At 49.3% G+C, this 14,321-nt stretch overlaps 1 protein-coding gene and 1 pseudogene across 1 annotated transcript in view; one reads left to right on the top strand and one right to left on the bottom strand.

The window, feature by feature from the left end:
* The window catches only part of CFAP46 (cilia and flagella associated protein 46), a 123,995-nt gene that overhangs the window by 22,144 nt on the left and 87,530 nt on the right, over positions 1–14,321 (bottom strand). Inside the window, exons 33-40 of the mRNA XM_081822985.1 lie at positions 11,861–12,009; positions 10,948–11,046; positions 10,476–10,608; positions 9,574–9,720; positions 7,434–7,634; positions 7,234–7,340; positions 6,009–6,176; positions 4,759–4,894 (exon numbers count right to left, since the gene is read on the bottom strand). Of these exons, the coding sequence (XP_081679111.1) occupies positions 4,759–4,894; positions 6,009–6,176; positions 7,234–7,340; positions 7,434–7,634; positions 9,574–9,720; positions 10,476–10,608; positions 10,948–11,046; positions 11,861–12,009 (1,140 nt within the window). The remainder of the gene's footprint in view (positions 1–4,758; positions 4,895–6,008; positions 6,177–7,233; positions 7,341–7,433; positions 7,635–9,573; positions 9,721–10,475; positions 10,609–10,947; positions 11,047–11,860; positions 12,010–14,321) is intronic.
* LOC102729264 (phosphatidylinositol N-acetylglucosaminyltransferase subunit P pseudogene) lies at positions 13,338–13,737 on the top strand (annotated as a pseudogene).

Below are 14,321 nucleotides of genomic sequence, written 5' to 3'. Positions count from 1 at the left end.
CGAAGGCAGACGCTTAACCATCTGAGCCACCCACGCGCCCTGATTGACTTATTTCACTTAGCGTAATACCCTCTAGTTCCATCCACGTTGTTGTAAATGGCATGATTTCATTTTTTGATGGCTGCATAATATTCCATTGTATATATACACCACATCTTCTTTATCCATTCATCTGTTGACGGACATCTTGGCTGTTTCCATAGGTTGGCTATTGTGGACATTGCTGCTATAAACATTGGGGTGCAGGTGCCCCTTCAGATCCCTACATGTGTATCTTTGGGGTAAATACCCAGTAGTGCAATTGCTGGATCGTATGGTAGCTCTATTTTCAACTTTTTGAGGAACCTCCATACTGTTCTCCAGAGTGGCTGCACCAGCTTGCATTCCCACCAACAGTGTAGGAGGGTTCCCCTTTCTCCACATCCTTGCCAACATTTGTTGTTTCCTGACTTGTTAATTTTAGCCATTCTGACTGGTGCGTCACGCCCCTTTCTAACCGGGTCCTCCCTCCCAGGCAGCAAGGGGCCACACTCCAGCACCACAAGCTGGTTTGCAAGTTCTAGAGTTTGTACCACTGTATTCACACAGCATGTGCTCTCTCCGGCTGATTCCACTCCCGTATTTATTTCCAACCCATCCACGTTGCTGCTTGCACTCACACCTTTCCACTGATGAGGAGCACCTGTCGTACAGGTGGGCCCCAGCGCGAGTATCCACTCACACTCGGGGCTACTGCAAATACAACGGTCGTGAACACGTGTGCGAGAGCTTCTGTGTGGACGTGGGCTTTCACCTTTCTCAGGTAAATTAATTCCTAGGCATGGGATGCTGGTTCCTCTGGTGGCCCATGTTTAACTGCCAAGCTGTGGTCCGTGCTAACATTTGCTATGCTGTCTTTTAAACTGCAGCCATTTTAATAGCTCTGATGGTTTCCCTGACTCACTTGTGGGTTCATCTTCCCCTCATGTAATTATTTACCATCCACATATTTTCTTTGGAAAAATGTCTGCTCAACTCTTTGCCCACTTTTTATGGGGTTGTTTCTTTTTTTTTTTTTTTTAAAGATTTTATTTATTTATTTGACAGAGAGAGAGAGAGTGAGAGCAGGAACACAAGCAGGGGGAGTGGGAGAGCGAGAAGCAGGCTTCCTGCCGAGCAGGGAGCCCGATGTGGGACTCGATCCCAGGACCCTGGGATCATGACCTGAGCCGAAGGCAGACGCTTAACCATCTGAGCCACCCAGGCGCCCCTGGGGTTGTTTCTTATTATAAGTTTTACGAGGGTTTTATATTCTGGATACAAGACCTTGTCAGTCATATGGTTTGCAAATATTTTCTCCCAGTTTGTGCCTTGTCTTTTCACTCCCTGAATACCGTCTTTTGAAGAGCAGGCTCTAATTTATCAGTTCTCTCATGGATCTTGCTTTTGTTGCCGTATGTAAGGAATCTTTACTGAACCCAAGGTCCCAAAGATGTTTTCCTCTAGAAGCCTTATAGTTTCAGCTCTTGCCTTCAGATCTATGGTCCTCTTGGGGTTGAATCTTGTGTCTGCTGTGAGGTATGAACTGAAGTCTGTCTTTTGCATGGGGATTTCCAAGTGCTCCAGCACCTACTGTTGTATGGAGTAGCCTTTCTTCACTGAATTGCCTTTGCTGTTTGTTGAAAAGCAATCTTCTGTCTGTCTGTGTATCTATTTTTGGATTCTCTGTTATGTTCCATTGATCTGCTTGTCTTACTTTTACACTAAAACCACACTGCTTTGATTCCTGTCACTTTATAATAAGTCTTAGAATCAGGTAGTGTTAGATCTCCAACTCAGTTTTTCTTTTTTAAAGTTGTGTTTGCTATGTTACATCTTTTGCAATTCCAAATGAAATTTAGAATATTTTTTTTCAATTTTTATAAAAAGCCTGCAGCTTCTTGGTCAGGATTGCAGAAAATTTATTGAGATCTTAGTAATAGCAAGTCTTCTGGTCCATGAACATTGTGTATCTCTCCATCTATTTAAGTCTTCTTCAGTTTCTCTCAGTGATGTTTTCTAGTTCTCAGGGGTAAGTTTTCACTTTTGTCAAATTTCATTTTTATGCTGTCCAATGGTTTTGTTTCTGAATTTTTAATATCTGATCAATCGTTGAGAGTATATAGAAATATAAAATTAATATTTGCATATTGTTCTTGCGTCCTGAAGCATTACTGCAATCACTTGTTAGTCCTAGTACATTTATTATCATTTTTGTAGATTGCATGAGATTCTTTCTTCTTTTTTTTTTTTAAGAGAGAGCAAGCAGGTGGAGAAGGGGCAGTGGGAGAGGGAGAGAGAATCTTAAGTAGGCTCCTCACCCAGCATGGAGCCCAACTTGGGGCTCAATCTCATGACCCTGAGATCAGGACCTGAGCTGAAATCAAGAGTCAGATGCTCAACCGACTGAGCCACCCAGGCACCCCTGCTGAGATTTTCTATACAGATAATCCTGCCATCTGTAAACAAAGACAGTTTTACTTATTCTTTTCTAGACTGGGCATTTTTAATTTCTTTCTCTTACCTATTGAATTGGCTACAACTCAAGTATAATTCTGAATGAAGGTAGCAAGAGGGCTTTGCTTTTCCCACTAAGTGTGACGTGAGCCCTAGTGTTTTCATGGATGCAGTCTATCAGCTGGAGGAGCTTTCCTTCTATTAATAGTTTGCCAGGAGTCTTTTTTTTTTTTCAATCAGGAATGAGCGTTGGGTTTTGTCAACTGAGGTGATCATATGGTTTTTTAATTTAAAAAAAAAATATGGTGAGCCAAATTGATTGATTTTTGAATGTTAAACAATCCCAGGATAACTCTAACTTGGCATTGATGTGTTATCCTTTTTACACATTATTGGATTTAATTTGCTAAAATTTTGTTTAGAACTTCTACATCTGTGTTCATGAATAATAATGATCTGTAGTTTTTGTTTTGGTATCAGGGTCATACTAGCCTTACAGAGTGGGGATGTGTTCCTTCCTTCTCAATTTTCTAAAAGACTTTGTGTATTATGCTTTCCTTAAATGTTTGCTAGGATTCACCAGTAAAGCTACCTGGCTCTGATGTTTTCTTTGTGGAAAGACTTTTAACTACAAATTCCATTTCTTTAACAGATGGAGGGCTATTCAGGTGATCTATTTTTTTTTTTTTATGAGTTTTGGTTGTTTGTGTCTTTCAAGGAATTGTTCTATATCATCATAAAGTTGTTCAGAATATTCCCTTATTATCCTTTTAATATGTATAGGATCAATGGTGATGTTACATCTCTTATTTCAGATATTGATCATTTATGTCCTCTCTTTTTTTCCTGATCAGTCTGGACAGAAATGTATGAACTTATTTATCTCAAATAACAACTTGTGGTTTTGTTGATTTTATCTTTTATTTTTATGTTTCCTATTTCACTGATTTCTGCTCTGATCTTCAATTTCCTTTCTTCTTATTTAGAGTTTGCTCTTCCTCTACTTTCTTACAGTGAAGGCTAAGGTCATTAGTTTGGGATCTTTTTTCTTTTGTCATACAGTTATATAGTGCTACAAATTTTCCCTTAAGCATTGCAATTAGAGACATCTTAAAAATTCTGACATGTGTTTTTCCCCCCTTCAGTTCAGAAATACTTTCCCTTTTGATTTGTTCTCTGGCTCATCGTTAATGGATGCTATTTACTTTCCAAATATTTGGGTATTTCACCCATAACTTTCTGGTATTTTTTTTTAATTGAGGTAAAATTCATATGACATAAAATAACCATTTTAAAGTGTACAATTCAGTGGTACTTAGCGCATTCACAACCTTGTGCAACATCATCCTTATCTACTTCCAAAATGTTTTGTCATTCCAAAAGGGAACCCCCTCCCCACTCAACAGCCATGTCTTATGCCCCTCCCCAGCCCCCTCCCCTACAACCACTGATCAGCTTTCTGTCTCTATGGACTTAACTATTCTATGTTTTATGTTGCTTTTTGATTTCTACTTTAATTGCCTTGTGGTCTTAGTTTATATATATGTACACACACACACACACACACAAACTGGTCAGTAGTAACTTTTAACACCCTTGTCTTTGCATTGTGATATCCGTGCCAGTTCTCGGTTGGTCTTGATGGATTGTTCTGCATGTTATGAGGTATATCTTCCCTGCTTTTTGGCATGGTAATTTTGCATGCCATTTTTGATTGGGATTTTGTCATGGTAATTTTGCACTGGTTGCCAGACATTGTGCGTCTTCCGTTTTTGGCAGATGGACACTTGTGGTCCTGCTTTTGCCTTTGCTCTGGGACCACCATCTGCAAACACGGTGGTCCTCTTCGGTCTTCTACGACTTTTCAGGCAGATCCAGGGCAGGGCTCATCCAAGGCGGATTATCCCTGACTGAGACAAGACCTTCTGTCTGCTCTGTGCAGTGCTCTGGGGTCACGAGGTTGTCCAGTCTGGCTGGCGGGAGCAGGTGCCACTCCAAGCCTGAGTGGGAGACTGACACCTTCCTGACCCCCTTGGGCCCCCTGCTTCTGCAGTGAGTGTGGACAGGGGCAGGGCCGCCTCTGTTCAGGGATGACGGTGCTCATGTGGACATCTAGTGTGTGTCTGTTTCACATTTTTGTCCACTTCTTGGTTACTTCGGAAGGGAGGGCAAACCTCAGCCAAACTGAAAGCGGGCAGCCTGTTTAGCGCAAGTGCAGGGTGTATCTGTGTGTGCCGAGGGGGAGCTCTGGGCTGCAGGGAGGGACCCAGGACACACACTCACCTCCTGCAAGGACAGTAAGCCCTGCACCCTGAGGAACAGCTCCTCCGCCTCGGCCACAGCTCTTTGGACCAAGTCGTACGCCTCCAAGTGATACGCGGCTTTTTGCTCTTCATTTTTCTCATTTTGGGCACATAATCTTTATAAGATGGAAGAGTGGAATTTAGAAAAAAAATTTCAAGCATTATACCATCAGTATTAACAAAATGCACAGTATATAATTTTTAAATAATTATATTGTATTTTTATTAGTGCTTTAAATTTTATGATTAGTTGTTCTATATGTAAAGATATTGTCACTGTATCTCAGCACAAAGTAAGTGTGCACTCTACACTATTTCTGTAAAATTAAATCTATGCCTAACAGATCCAGTGAACCAACACCACGATATTAGTTGTGCTGATTTAACTGCCTTGTTTTCCTACTTGTGGTTTCTGCATTTTTTAAAGTTCTACAATGACCATATATTGGTTCTGTAATAATAGGATCAGAGTTACATTCCACAAGTGTCCAGGTGGTTTTTCCCTCATCAAGGCTTTTTTAATACCTTCTAAACAACATTTGGTTGTCGTGCTTCGAAATGCCTGCATGTAGCCCAAGCACGGGGCGGCCCAGGGCTGGATGGATGGAGGGGAGGTGGGAGAGGGAGGCCGTTTACTGAGGCCTGGCCTCGTTCCTCTGCCTCTGGGCCAGTCTCTACCCTCGATGACAGTGGGGACTTTGAGAGGTCGCATGAGGGAGGCTGACAGAGGCCCGCTGGAGGGCAGCTCCCGGGCTCCTCCTCAGGCCGGTGCGGGTGTGAGCAGGTGCAGGGGCATGTGGGGTTCACGTGTGTATGGCTGTGAGTGAGCATCTGTGAGTGGTCACCGGCAATGTGCACATGTGGGTGTGACCTGTGTCTGCCCAAGTGTGACCAACATGTGAACGCTGTGGGTGTTGGGGGGGCGGGCGCTGGGAGGCGTATGTCCGTGTGTCTGCAGAGACGCAACAGGTAGGACACTGAGGGGGCCGGACGAGAGCGCGGACACCCCCTGTGCTGCTGTCCTGGAGGGAGGTGCAGGTGGCCACAGGGCCAGGAGGAGGTTCTGCTGGAGGACAATGGGACCCAAGGGGGGCTTGACCCAGGAGGAGAGCTGGGCATGGGTCAGGACAAGGGGCAGGAGGGTGGGGGCATAGGGACGGTCCCGGACTGTGCTCAGAGCGCCAGCCCCTCAGCCCCCCCCAGGAGGGCCCCCCCAGCAGGGCTGCTCACCTCTTTATCTTTGCGCGCTCTAGTTTTATGTCCACACAATTCTCTCTGTAGCCCCAGGTGGTCAACTTTTTCTCAATCTCCATCAAGTGATCATCCAGTTCGGTCAGCAGAAACAAGCATTCACAGTCAAGTAGTCCCTGAACGGCCCGGATGCGGAGGCGCACACATCTGCGGGGGGCGTGGACCGTCCCATGTGTTGACTGCAGCCCGGGCAGCGTCACCGTGACGCTGAGCGCCCTTCCCGCAGGCCAGAAACCACACAGGCCACATGCTTCCATCACAAGACAGTCAAGCTGGAAAGTGGCATCCTCCCCCGCCAGCCGCAGCACCGCCCTCCTGTGCCTCAGGGGCAGGAACCCACACGGAAACCCACGTCCGACGCGCGGGTGCCGCCGGCTGGAGTCCCGGGAACCCTGAATAGGAGCGGGAACCCGTGCATGTGGGCAGCCAGGAACAGCCCCTCTCGGATACAGGACCCAGAACTGAACAAACACAACGCGGAAAACGAAGACGACAAGCCTCGGCTGCTTCTTTGTTCGGGTCAATGAAATGGTGACGCGCAGCCCTGATTTAGGAGAAGAGCGGGGCACGGGCGCGGGGCGGGGGACAAAGACTCTGTGACGTTACAGGACAAGATCCAGAAACACATACCAACACGACCCAAATCCCAGAGGAAACAATTTTCCAGAAGAATACAAATTCCCAGAAAGATAGCTCAAAGAGAAGCCAAAAATCTGAACGATCAATAAGCACAGAAGGCCATTGCCACTCTTCAAAGCTCTGTGCCCAGACAGGCGACAGGCTCGGGAAGCAGCCGGCGCAGAGGTGAGGACAGAGCCCGACAGACCCCAGGGAGGCATCTGCTCATGGCACCGAGTTCCACACTGTCACGGGGGACGGAGAAGACCCGGCAGCCAGATCCCCGCGGGGGGTCTGCCTGCCCCTCACCTCACAGGTGTCCACGAACACCTGGGGGGAGCTCAGAGGCGTCCCCTGAGAATTTAGGAACCAAACAAGCCACCTGCATCCCTGTCCCAAGAAAAAGGCACACTGGAAAGGAAGAGACACTGCCCCCAGGAGCGGGAAGGCCGAAGGTCAGGCTCTGGCGACCTCCCCGGGCCCCCTCCCCCAGGGGCCACGTGCTGCACACAGGTTTGGAAAACCTCATAAAGAAAAAGTCAACCCTGGCTTTCATGTGAATTAAGTTTTTCCTACAAAGGACTACCTGGCTTCTAGGTCTGTGACCATAAATTCCAAGATGGGCACTCGGTTAGGTCTTTCCTTCTGCAGGACCCTGAAGGTATCGATGAGTCTTTGAAACAACTGGAAGGCCTGAGGAGGACAGGGCGCTGACGTCTGTATGTGGCTCCCAGACACAGAGACCCGGCCACACGCCCCCCTCGGAGAGCGCCAGGGGGGCCCTACCACCACTTCGCTGCCGTCGCTTCCCATGGCCAGGAGCGTGTCTGCCAGAGTCAGGGCTGAGCTGTACCAGAACTCCTCGCCCCCTCCCAGGTGCTGGGCCTGCTCCACCATCTTCTTCGCTTGTCCGTAGTTTCTCTCCTTGTTTGCCAGTTGTGCAAGAAGGTGCAGACATCTTGCTTCCGCACAAGGGTCATTGAGCTCCTAAAATATGTATATGTGCGGAGAGAAGATGGGGTGCGGGGGGAGAGACAGCGTGAGAGCAGCTCGGGGCACCAGGCCTTCCCACACAGTGTCCACTGGGCTGCCCCTCACCTCTGAAGGACGCCCCATATTTGCCCTCAGGGCATGGGGCTGGGTAGGCTTCTGGCCTGTGCATGTGCGAAAACCCACTTCCAGGGTTCCTGACCCCTCCCCTTAGCGGCAGTCCCCAGTGCCCTCCCGGGAGCCGCCGTCCAGATGCTGGCCGAGGGCAGCGGGGGGGGGGGGCGAACGGACTTTTGCACCCTAGCCCGCCGGGGCCATCTCATCCCCCATCCATCGCACACAGTTGCAGGTGGCCTGGGCATGGGGTGGGGGTGATGTTGGCCTCTGAACCGCACCCGGGGAAGGAGGACGCGGGGTGCTCAGGCAGGAAGAGCAGGAGTCCAAGGCGGCTGGCTCCAGACAGAGCACTGAGCATGCAGCCCGAAGAGACTGAGGAGGGGGCCTGGTGGGCCTGGGGCCTGTGGTCCAACAGCCAAGGCCGCAGAAGGCAAATACAGGCTGGAGGCGAGGAGAGGAGGTAGACGCAGGCGGTGGACATACTGGCCGGCGGTGGGTGGGGGGGAGCCACAGCGAAGACGCAGACTGCGGGCTGCAGTGGACGGAAGCAGGGGCTGGTGCCTGCAGACGCCCCAAGGAGACATCACCAGGCTCTGACCACCATGGCCCCACAGAAACGTGGCCATGGTGTGGGTGGTTGAGGGCAGCGGACGGCCAGAAGGGAAAGGCCCGTGGGCAGAGCACCATCCGCGCATGTGGGACACGTGAGAGAAGGCTTGGGAGGGGCAGTGTGGTGTCTGGAGGAGCGAAGGTACCCCTTCCACCCTCTGGGGATGGACACTCCCCAGGAGCTGACACCTGGCTCCTTGACCCACTGGTCTCAGAAGAGGCTGTTGCCAGCCTCTCAGTCCCACCCTGGGTGCTCCCTCTCTTGCCCCCGGCCTCACCCCTTTGCAGTCCGGCCTGCACACAGCTATCTGTGTTGGCCTGAGCACCCTGCCCACTGCCTGAATCTCCCATGGCCTTGAAGTTTTGTGCTTTTATTAGGGACTTCTCTCTCTCTCTCGAGTCCTTCAAAACCAGGGACAGCCTGTCTGGTCCTTTAGTTTTGCCTTGCCTGCCCCCCCATCCCCCGTGAATGCAGTTCTCCGAGCTGGATGCAGATAGAACCACCTGTCCGCAGGTGCCGGAGGGCCACCATCTCTATGGGGAGGGATGCACACACAGGCATCCATCCTCACGGAGGGCAGAGCCCCGGAGAAAAGCAACAGCCCGGCTCGGGAGGAGACAGCTGGGGCTTTGGAGCCTCCAGGTGCTGGCACTAGAAGGGCCAATCACGGGGGCACCAGGAGGGCCCAAAGATCTGTGCTCAAGGGCAGAGCAGGTTCAAGAAGCTGAGCAGACGGGAGTAGCAGGGGGGCTAAGGAGCTAAGATCTGAACAGCCAGACTGGAATGCAAGCCTTTGTGAGGGGGCTCAGAAAACCCCGAGAGACCACAGATACCTGCAGGGCCCACACCTGAGGAGTAAGGACAAAACTCATGGGCCGGGGGCCTAGCCCCAGGCCCTCCAGGCTCTCAGCCTCTGCACGCAACATCAGGAAACGCAGCGCCGGGAACACTGCCATCCGTGGAATCAGACCCGCGGCAACCATAGGAAGCAGGGACTTTAGCAAACTCTCCACAAAGAATGAACGACAACCAGAGAAACAGGAGAAGGGCAGAGACTTAGATCCAAGTCCAGGATGGACGTTCCAGAATGGGGAGCGGCAAGCCAGCTTCCAAGCAGACAGCCCGAGTCCCAGAGAGCTGCTGTGGTGCGCAGGCGGGCGGGGCTGATTCCGGCGGTGCAGGCGCCCCCCGGGCCCCGCAGCCCCTCACCTGGAAGGCCAGGTAGGCCTCCGACAGCAGCAGCCTCGCAGGCTGGTACAGGTCCATGTCCAGCAGCACTTCTGCTTTGAGGGTCCACAGCTGGGGGAAGGATGTCCCTTCCAGGCCCCTCCCGGTCTCTCCGTTTATCTTCAGGAGCTGGAAGGCAGGGCAGGCAGGTCTGCGCCATGGCTGGCGGGAAGCTGCCCACCGTCCGTGGTTTCCCACCAGGCCGGGCCCCTGCCTCGGTAGCGAGCGGTCTCCTGGGACAGCCATCTCTCCTCCCCCACCAGCTCGCCCCCGGGGGCATCGGAGCTGGTCCTTGCTGCCGCTGCTCCCGCCCATGCCCCATGCTCTGTGACCCCACTCTCCGGTACCAGGCGGCACCTGGACCAGCACGGGAGGTGTCACTGAGCCCCTGAATTCGGCAAGACACGTGGGGGCCTGGCATGTTCCTACCACGTCTCCCAAATGGTTGACGTTGGGGGCTCCCAAATGGAGTCCCAAGGGTGGAATGCCCGTGGTGACAGGCGTTCGGAGCGTGGTGGCTGGGATGGCTACTTTCCTTGATGGGCGAGCCCACACAAAGTGAGCCCACTGTGTGGAAGGGGAGCTGGTTAGTGGTCAGACTTCCTGGCCACTCTTTAGCTGCCAGGCCTCGACCACCCTGCCCAAGGTCTTCTCTGAATCCTGCCCAGTGCCTCTGGCGGGCATGCTCTGAGGTGATCTGTAGCTCCAACTTGCCCAGAGACATCCAGGGCACACCCGACCAGCCCCCGGGTGTCCCAGGGAACCCGGCACGAGGGTCTGGACACAGCTCACGGTGAAGACACGTCCCGGCTAGCAGCCCGAGGTTGGCCTCGGCGCTGCCCCGCTGGGCTAGGAACAAGGTGCTGCCTGCAGAGTGAGGGTACCTTGTCCTTGGCCACGAGGGGCTTCATTTCTGCTGGGTCCACTGCAGTTATGGGTTCAGCCAGAGTTGGCACACTGTCTTCCAAGAGCGGTTCCTTATTCTTCTCCTTTCTCAAGGCAATTTCTTTTCTGCAGCTAATGTGAGTAACACAGGTGATATGCCAAAGAAGAAATACAATGGCCAAGAAATACCTGAAAATGTCCAATGTCATTAGTAATCAAGGAATGCAAATTAAAATAGCTATAAGAAGCCACCGATCACTCACCTGTTTACAAAGATAACCCAACCTCCGGCACAGCAGCCCCAGGCTGAGCGTCCTCCCGCCCCCCAGTCTGGCTGTGATGCAGGATGGGGCCTGGGGTTGGAGGGGACAGAGCCGGAAGCAGTATCGCGTTGGCCAAATCCTTCCTTGGTTACAGGTGAGCTGGGGTCCCGCCCACGGGGTGTGGAACAGCGGTGGGGAAGGGCCACACCTTGCCTGCTCCAGCTCATAGATGTATGTCTGCCCGACCACCTCTTCATGGTAGGCAGCTGCTTCTCGCAATTTCAAATCCAAACAAGCAAGGGCAAGTCTAGGGGAAGGGGCGATAGGGAGAAAGAACACGGTCACACGGGACCTGGTGGATCACAGTCAGGCTGCACTGGGCTCAGTTGGCCTCAAAACAATTGGTGAACGAAAGAGGAATGTATAATTTAGTGATGTTTTCAGTAATTTTTAGACCTAAGCAAAATGACACCGGTCGGTGCCTCTACCAAACTTCAGGTACCAAGAATTTTAATTCTCACCCACACATCTTACTCCACACATACCGTCGCAGGGCGACCTTCAGAGGGAAGAATAAGGTACCGTGCGCAGGGCTGTGGCCACCGTGACGAGTGCAAAGCAGACAAGGCCTGCTTTGATTCTGATGTGAAACAGTTTTGTTTTGAGAGGATTTCAAGCTTACATAAAAGCGGCACAAACACTACAAAGAGTTACTGTGCATCCCTCGCCCAGACCGCTTCAGCACGAGCACTTCGCCGTATCAGCTTTATCGTTTTGCCTCCCCACCCCCGCCATCCCCCTATGGTTTTTTTCTGGATGATCTGAGAGCAGGCCACAGACACAGTGGCCCTTCATTCTAATACTTCAGCGTATATTTCCGTAGAACAATGATCTTCTCTTAAGGGCCAGGTCGAAATTTTAAAATAAAATTACTATTTTTATGTTCAGTATATTGATTTATTTGGTTTTACAAATCACAGGGACTATTATTTATAGAAATAGTCAACCACAGAATCAGTATTTGGAAATGCTGTTTGTTTTTATATTGCTTTGGGGAAATTTTTCCCTTTAGCCACCGAAATGTTCCCCAGTTTCCCTGAATATAAAACAGTCATACTGACCGCAGGTGGTAGAGATCCTTGAGGCTCTTGCTTTCTACCACAGATGCTGCAATTACTACACCCAACTGCAGGACTGGGATGGTGAGCTCGTAGAGGGACATCTTCTGCAGGGCTCTGACCAAATGGTCCAAATAATATAAAGTGTACGTCTACACAAATACACAACAAACATGTAAGGTCAAAGAGGGGAGGAAGGGTAGGCCACTAGCTGATAGGGTCTTTCTTCAAAAACCTCTATCCTTCTCCATGACAAGCACAGCTTGGGGCAAACAGCAGGTGCTCAACAGTGTTTGTTGAATGAATGAATGAATGAATGAATGATGTGCTCTCCCCCTTCTCTCCCTCATTCATAGCTTTCATCTTGTCATCTGCGATCATCCATAATCTTCAACACCCAAGTACAGTTAAAAGTCCTCACAAGAAACAATCCATTTACATATTTACTCAAATTAATGTTTTTGTTAGATTTCTTCTACTAAAAACTGCGGATCCATTAAAAACAGAATCTTTATGAACACATATAACTGCCTTAAAATTTAATACAGGTGGAGAAGAACAATACTTATAACAACGGACTGGGTTTGATAAAATAATTATTCTGCAATGAAGAATTAGAAAAGTTGGATGAAGTATTTTAAAAACGCACCAAAAGCTCTGAAGACTGGGTAATTGATGCTGGGAGAAGTTACTGGGCTGAGTGCCAGAAGACAATGGGTATCTAGAGAAATGAGCCTGCCATATTGGGGTCCCTTTGTCCTGGGGGTTTCTGCGGAGTCAAGAGGCAGCTGAGAGGTTGGATGGTACTTCTGGTTTTTGTTTGTTTGGGTTGTTTTGGGTTTTTTTGTAAGGTGGAGACAACAAAACGGCCTTGAGGGCCCACTGAAAGCTTCATGCCCAGGCTGGGTGCCCAAAGGGCTGCACCTTAGGATGAAGGGTGATCTACAAGTAAAGCAGCCATCTCAGGGACTTCCTCAAAAGCCAGTGGCTTTGGGTGGCCTGGAGAACATGTGGTTCTTTGAGAGACTAATAATTGGTAACTCCTGATGAGGCTGGTCAGGAAAGAGGGGTGGGAAGACACAAATCCTATAGACCTGCAGACACTAAAAGATAATAAAAGCACATTAAGAACAACATTATATTACAAACTTGAAACTTTATATTAAGTGGAAATATCCTAGAAAAACACAATCCACCGAATTACAAGAAGAAACAGAAAATCTGAAGAGCTCCAGAACTACAAAGTAAACAGAATCATAACTTATGACCTTCCCATATAGAAAAAAAGGCCCAGAAGTTTCCACCAGGGAACTCTCCCAAATTTAAGGAAGAAATAACAAATAATCTTATACAAGTCTCCCGAAGAATAGTAAAAAAAAAAAAGATGGGGGGGCCTTCCACGGTGACAAGAGGAGTGTCCTGGCTGGCCCCGCCCTCATGCCCCCCAGGCCAGCAAAGATTATCTAAAGTCACAGGGAAAATGGTAGAAAATTCACTGTCACCATTGCCAGAAAGAGCGATTCACGGTTTTGTTCCTTTCTTAAGCTCCCAAGTTGGCTTCATACTATATCTTGTGTGAAATCTTATTCCTGAATCTTGACTAAACTCCTTAGGCTTAACCTATTGGCCTCAAAAATATTGGGCAGTTGCACTGCCATCTACCTCCTCATTACTATAGTAACCGGTTATGTACTTTTATTTGGAATGAACGTGATGAGTACCTCTCCGCTCAACTCCATTCACACAATCACAGATAACTATGCTAAGATCCACAGCAGAAGAAATACCAAGAAGAGGCCATCCCAGCATTAAGACATATTCCCATTAGTGAAGTAAATCAAGTGGTTCTTTTTTGCAAAGAACTTTACACCAAAAACTAAATTGTATGTGGGCTAATACCAAGCATTTATTGTAAGTTTTGATATAATAATTTTGACCATAATTACTTTTATTATCTCTTATTAATAGCCTGATATTGAAATGTAAAAAAATTGAACTTCTCTTAGATTATGTTCCATTAATATTAAAATATTTTCAAATATCAGTTATTAATGGACAGAATAAATAAAATACCACTTCATCATATACCAGACTTTTAAAAAAAATAAGTATCAGTAAAAGCACGAAGTCCCTCCCAAAAAAGGGGCGGGGGAGGGACCACTTCCTAACTAAAAGGTCAATGTGAGATTGTGACCCAGAAGGACATGGATCCTTGGACTTTGTTTTTGTTGCTGGCGCTGAGCTCCTAAAACCCTTGCAATCTTGTGGCTCATGAGCCCCTTCCGAGCACAGATGAGTTTATGCCCAGGAGGTGACTCTGGGCAGCCCCCGTCCAGCTCAGGCTGGGAGCTGCGTGCTGGGGAACCAACCCTGTGACCAGAGGGCGGGAGCTTTGGTCCCACCCCCCGATGCCAGGCTCGGAGAGAGGCTGGAGACTGGATAAATCAACTGCCAAACATTTCAT

Source organism: Leptonychotes weddellii, chromosome 6 (genome assembly GCF_054177405.1).
Source record: "Leptonychotes weddellii isolate Sample4059 chromosome 6, ASM5417740v2, whole genome shotgun sequence".
NCBI lineage: Eukaryota > Metazoa > Chordata > Mammalia > Carnivora > Phocidae > Leptonychotes > Leptonychotes weddellii.
Note: the sequence above shows the minus strand (reverse complement) of the source record. Positions and strands in the feature narration are given on the sequence as shown.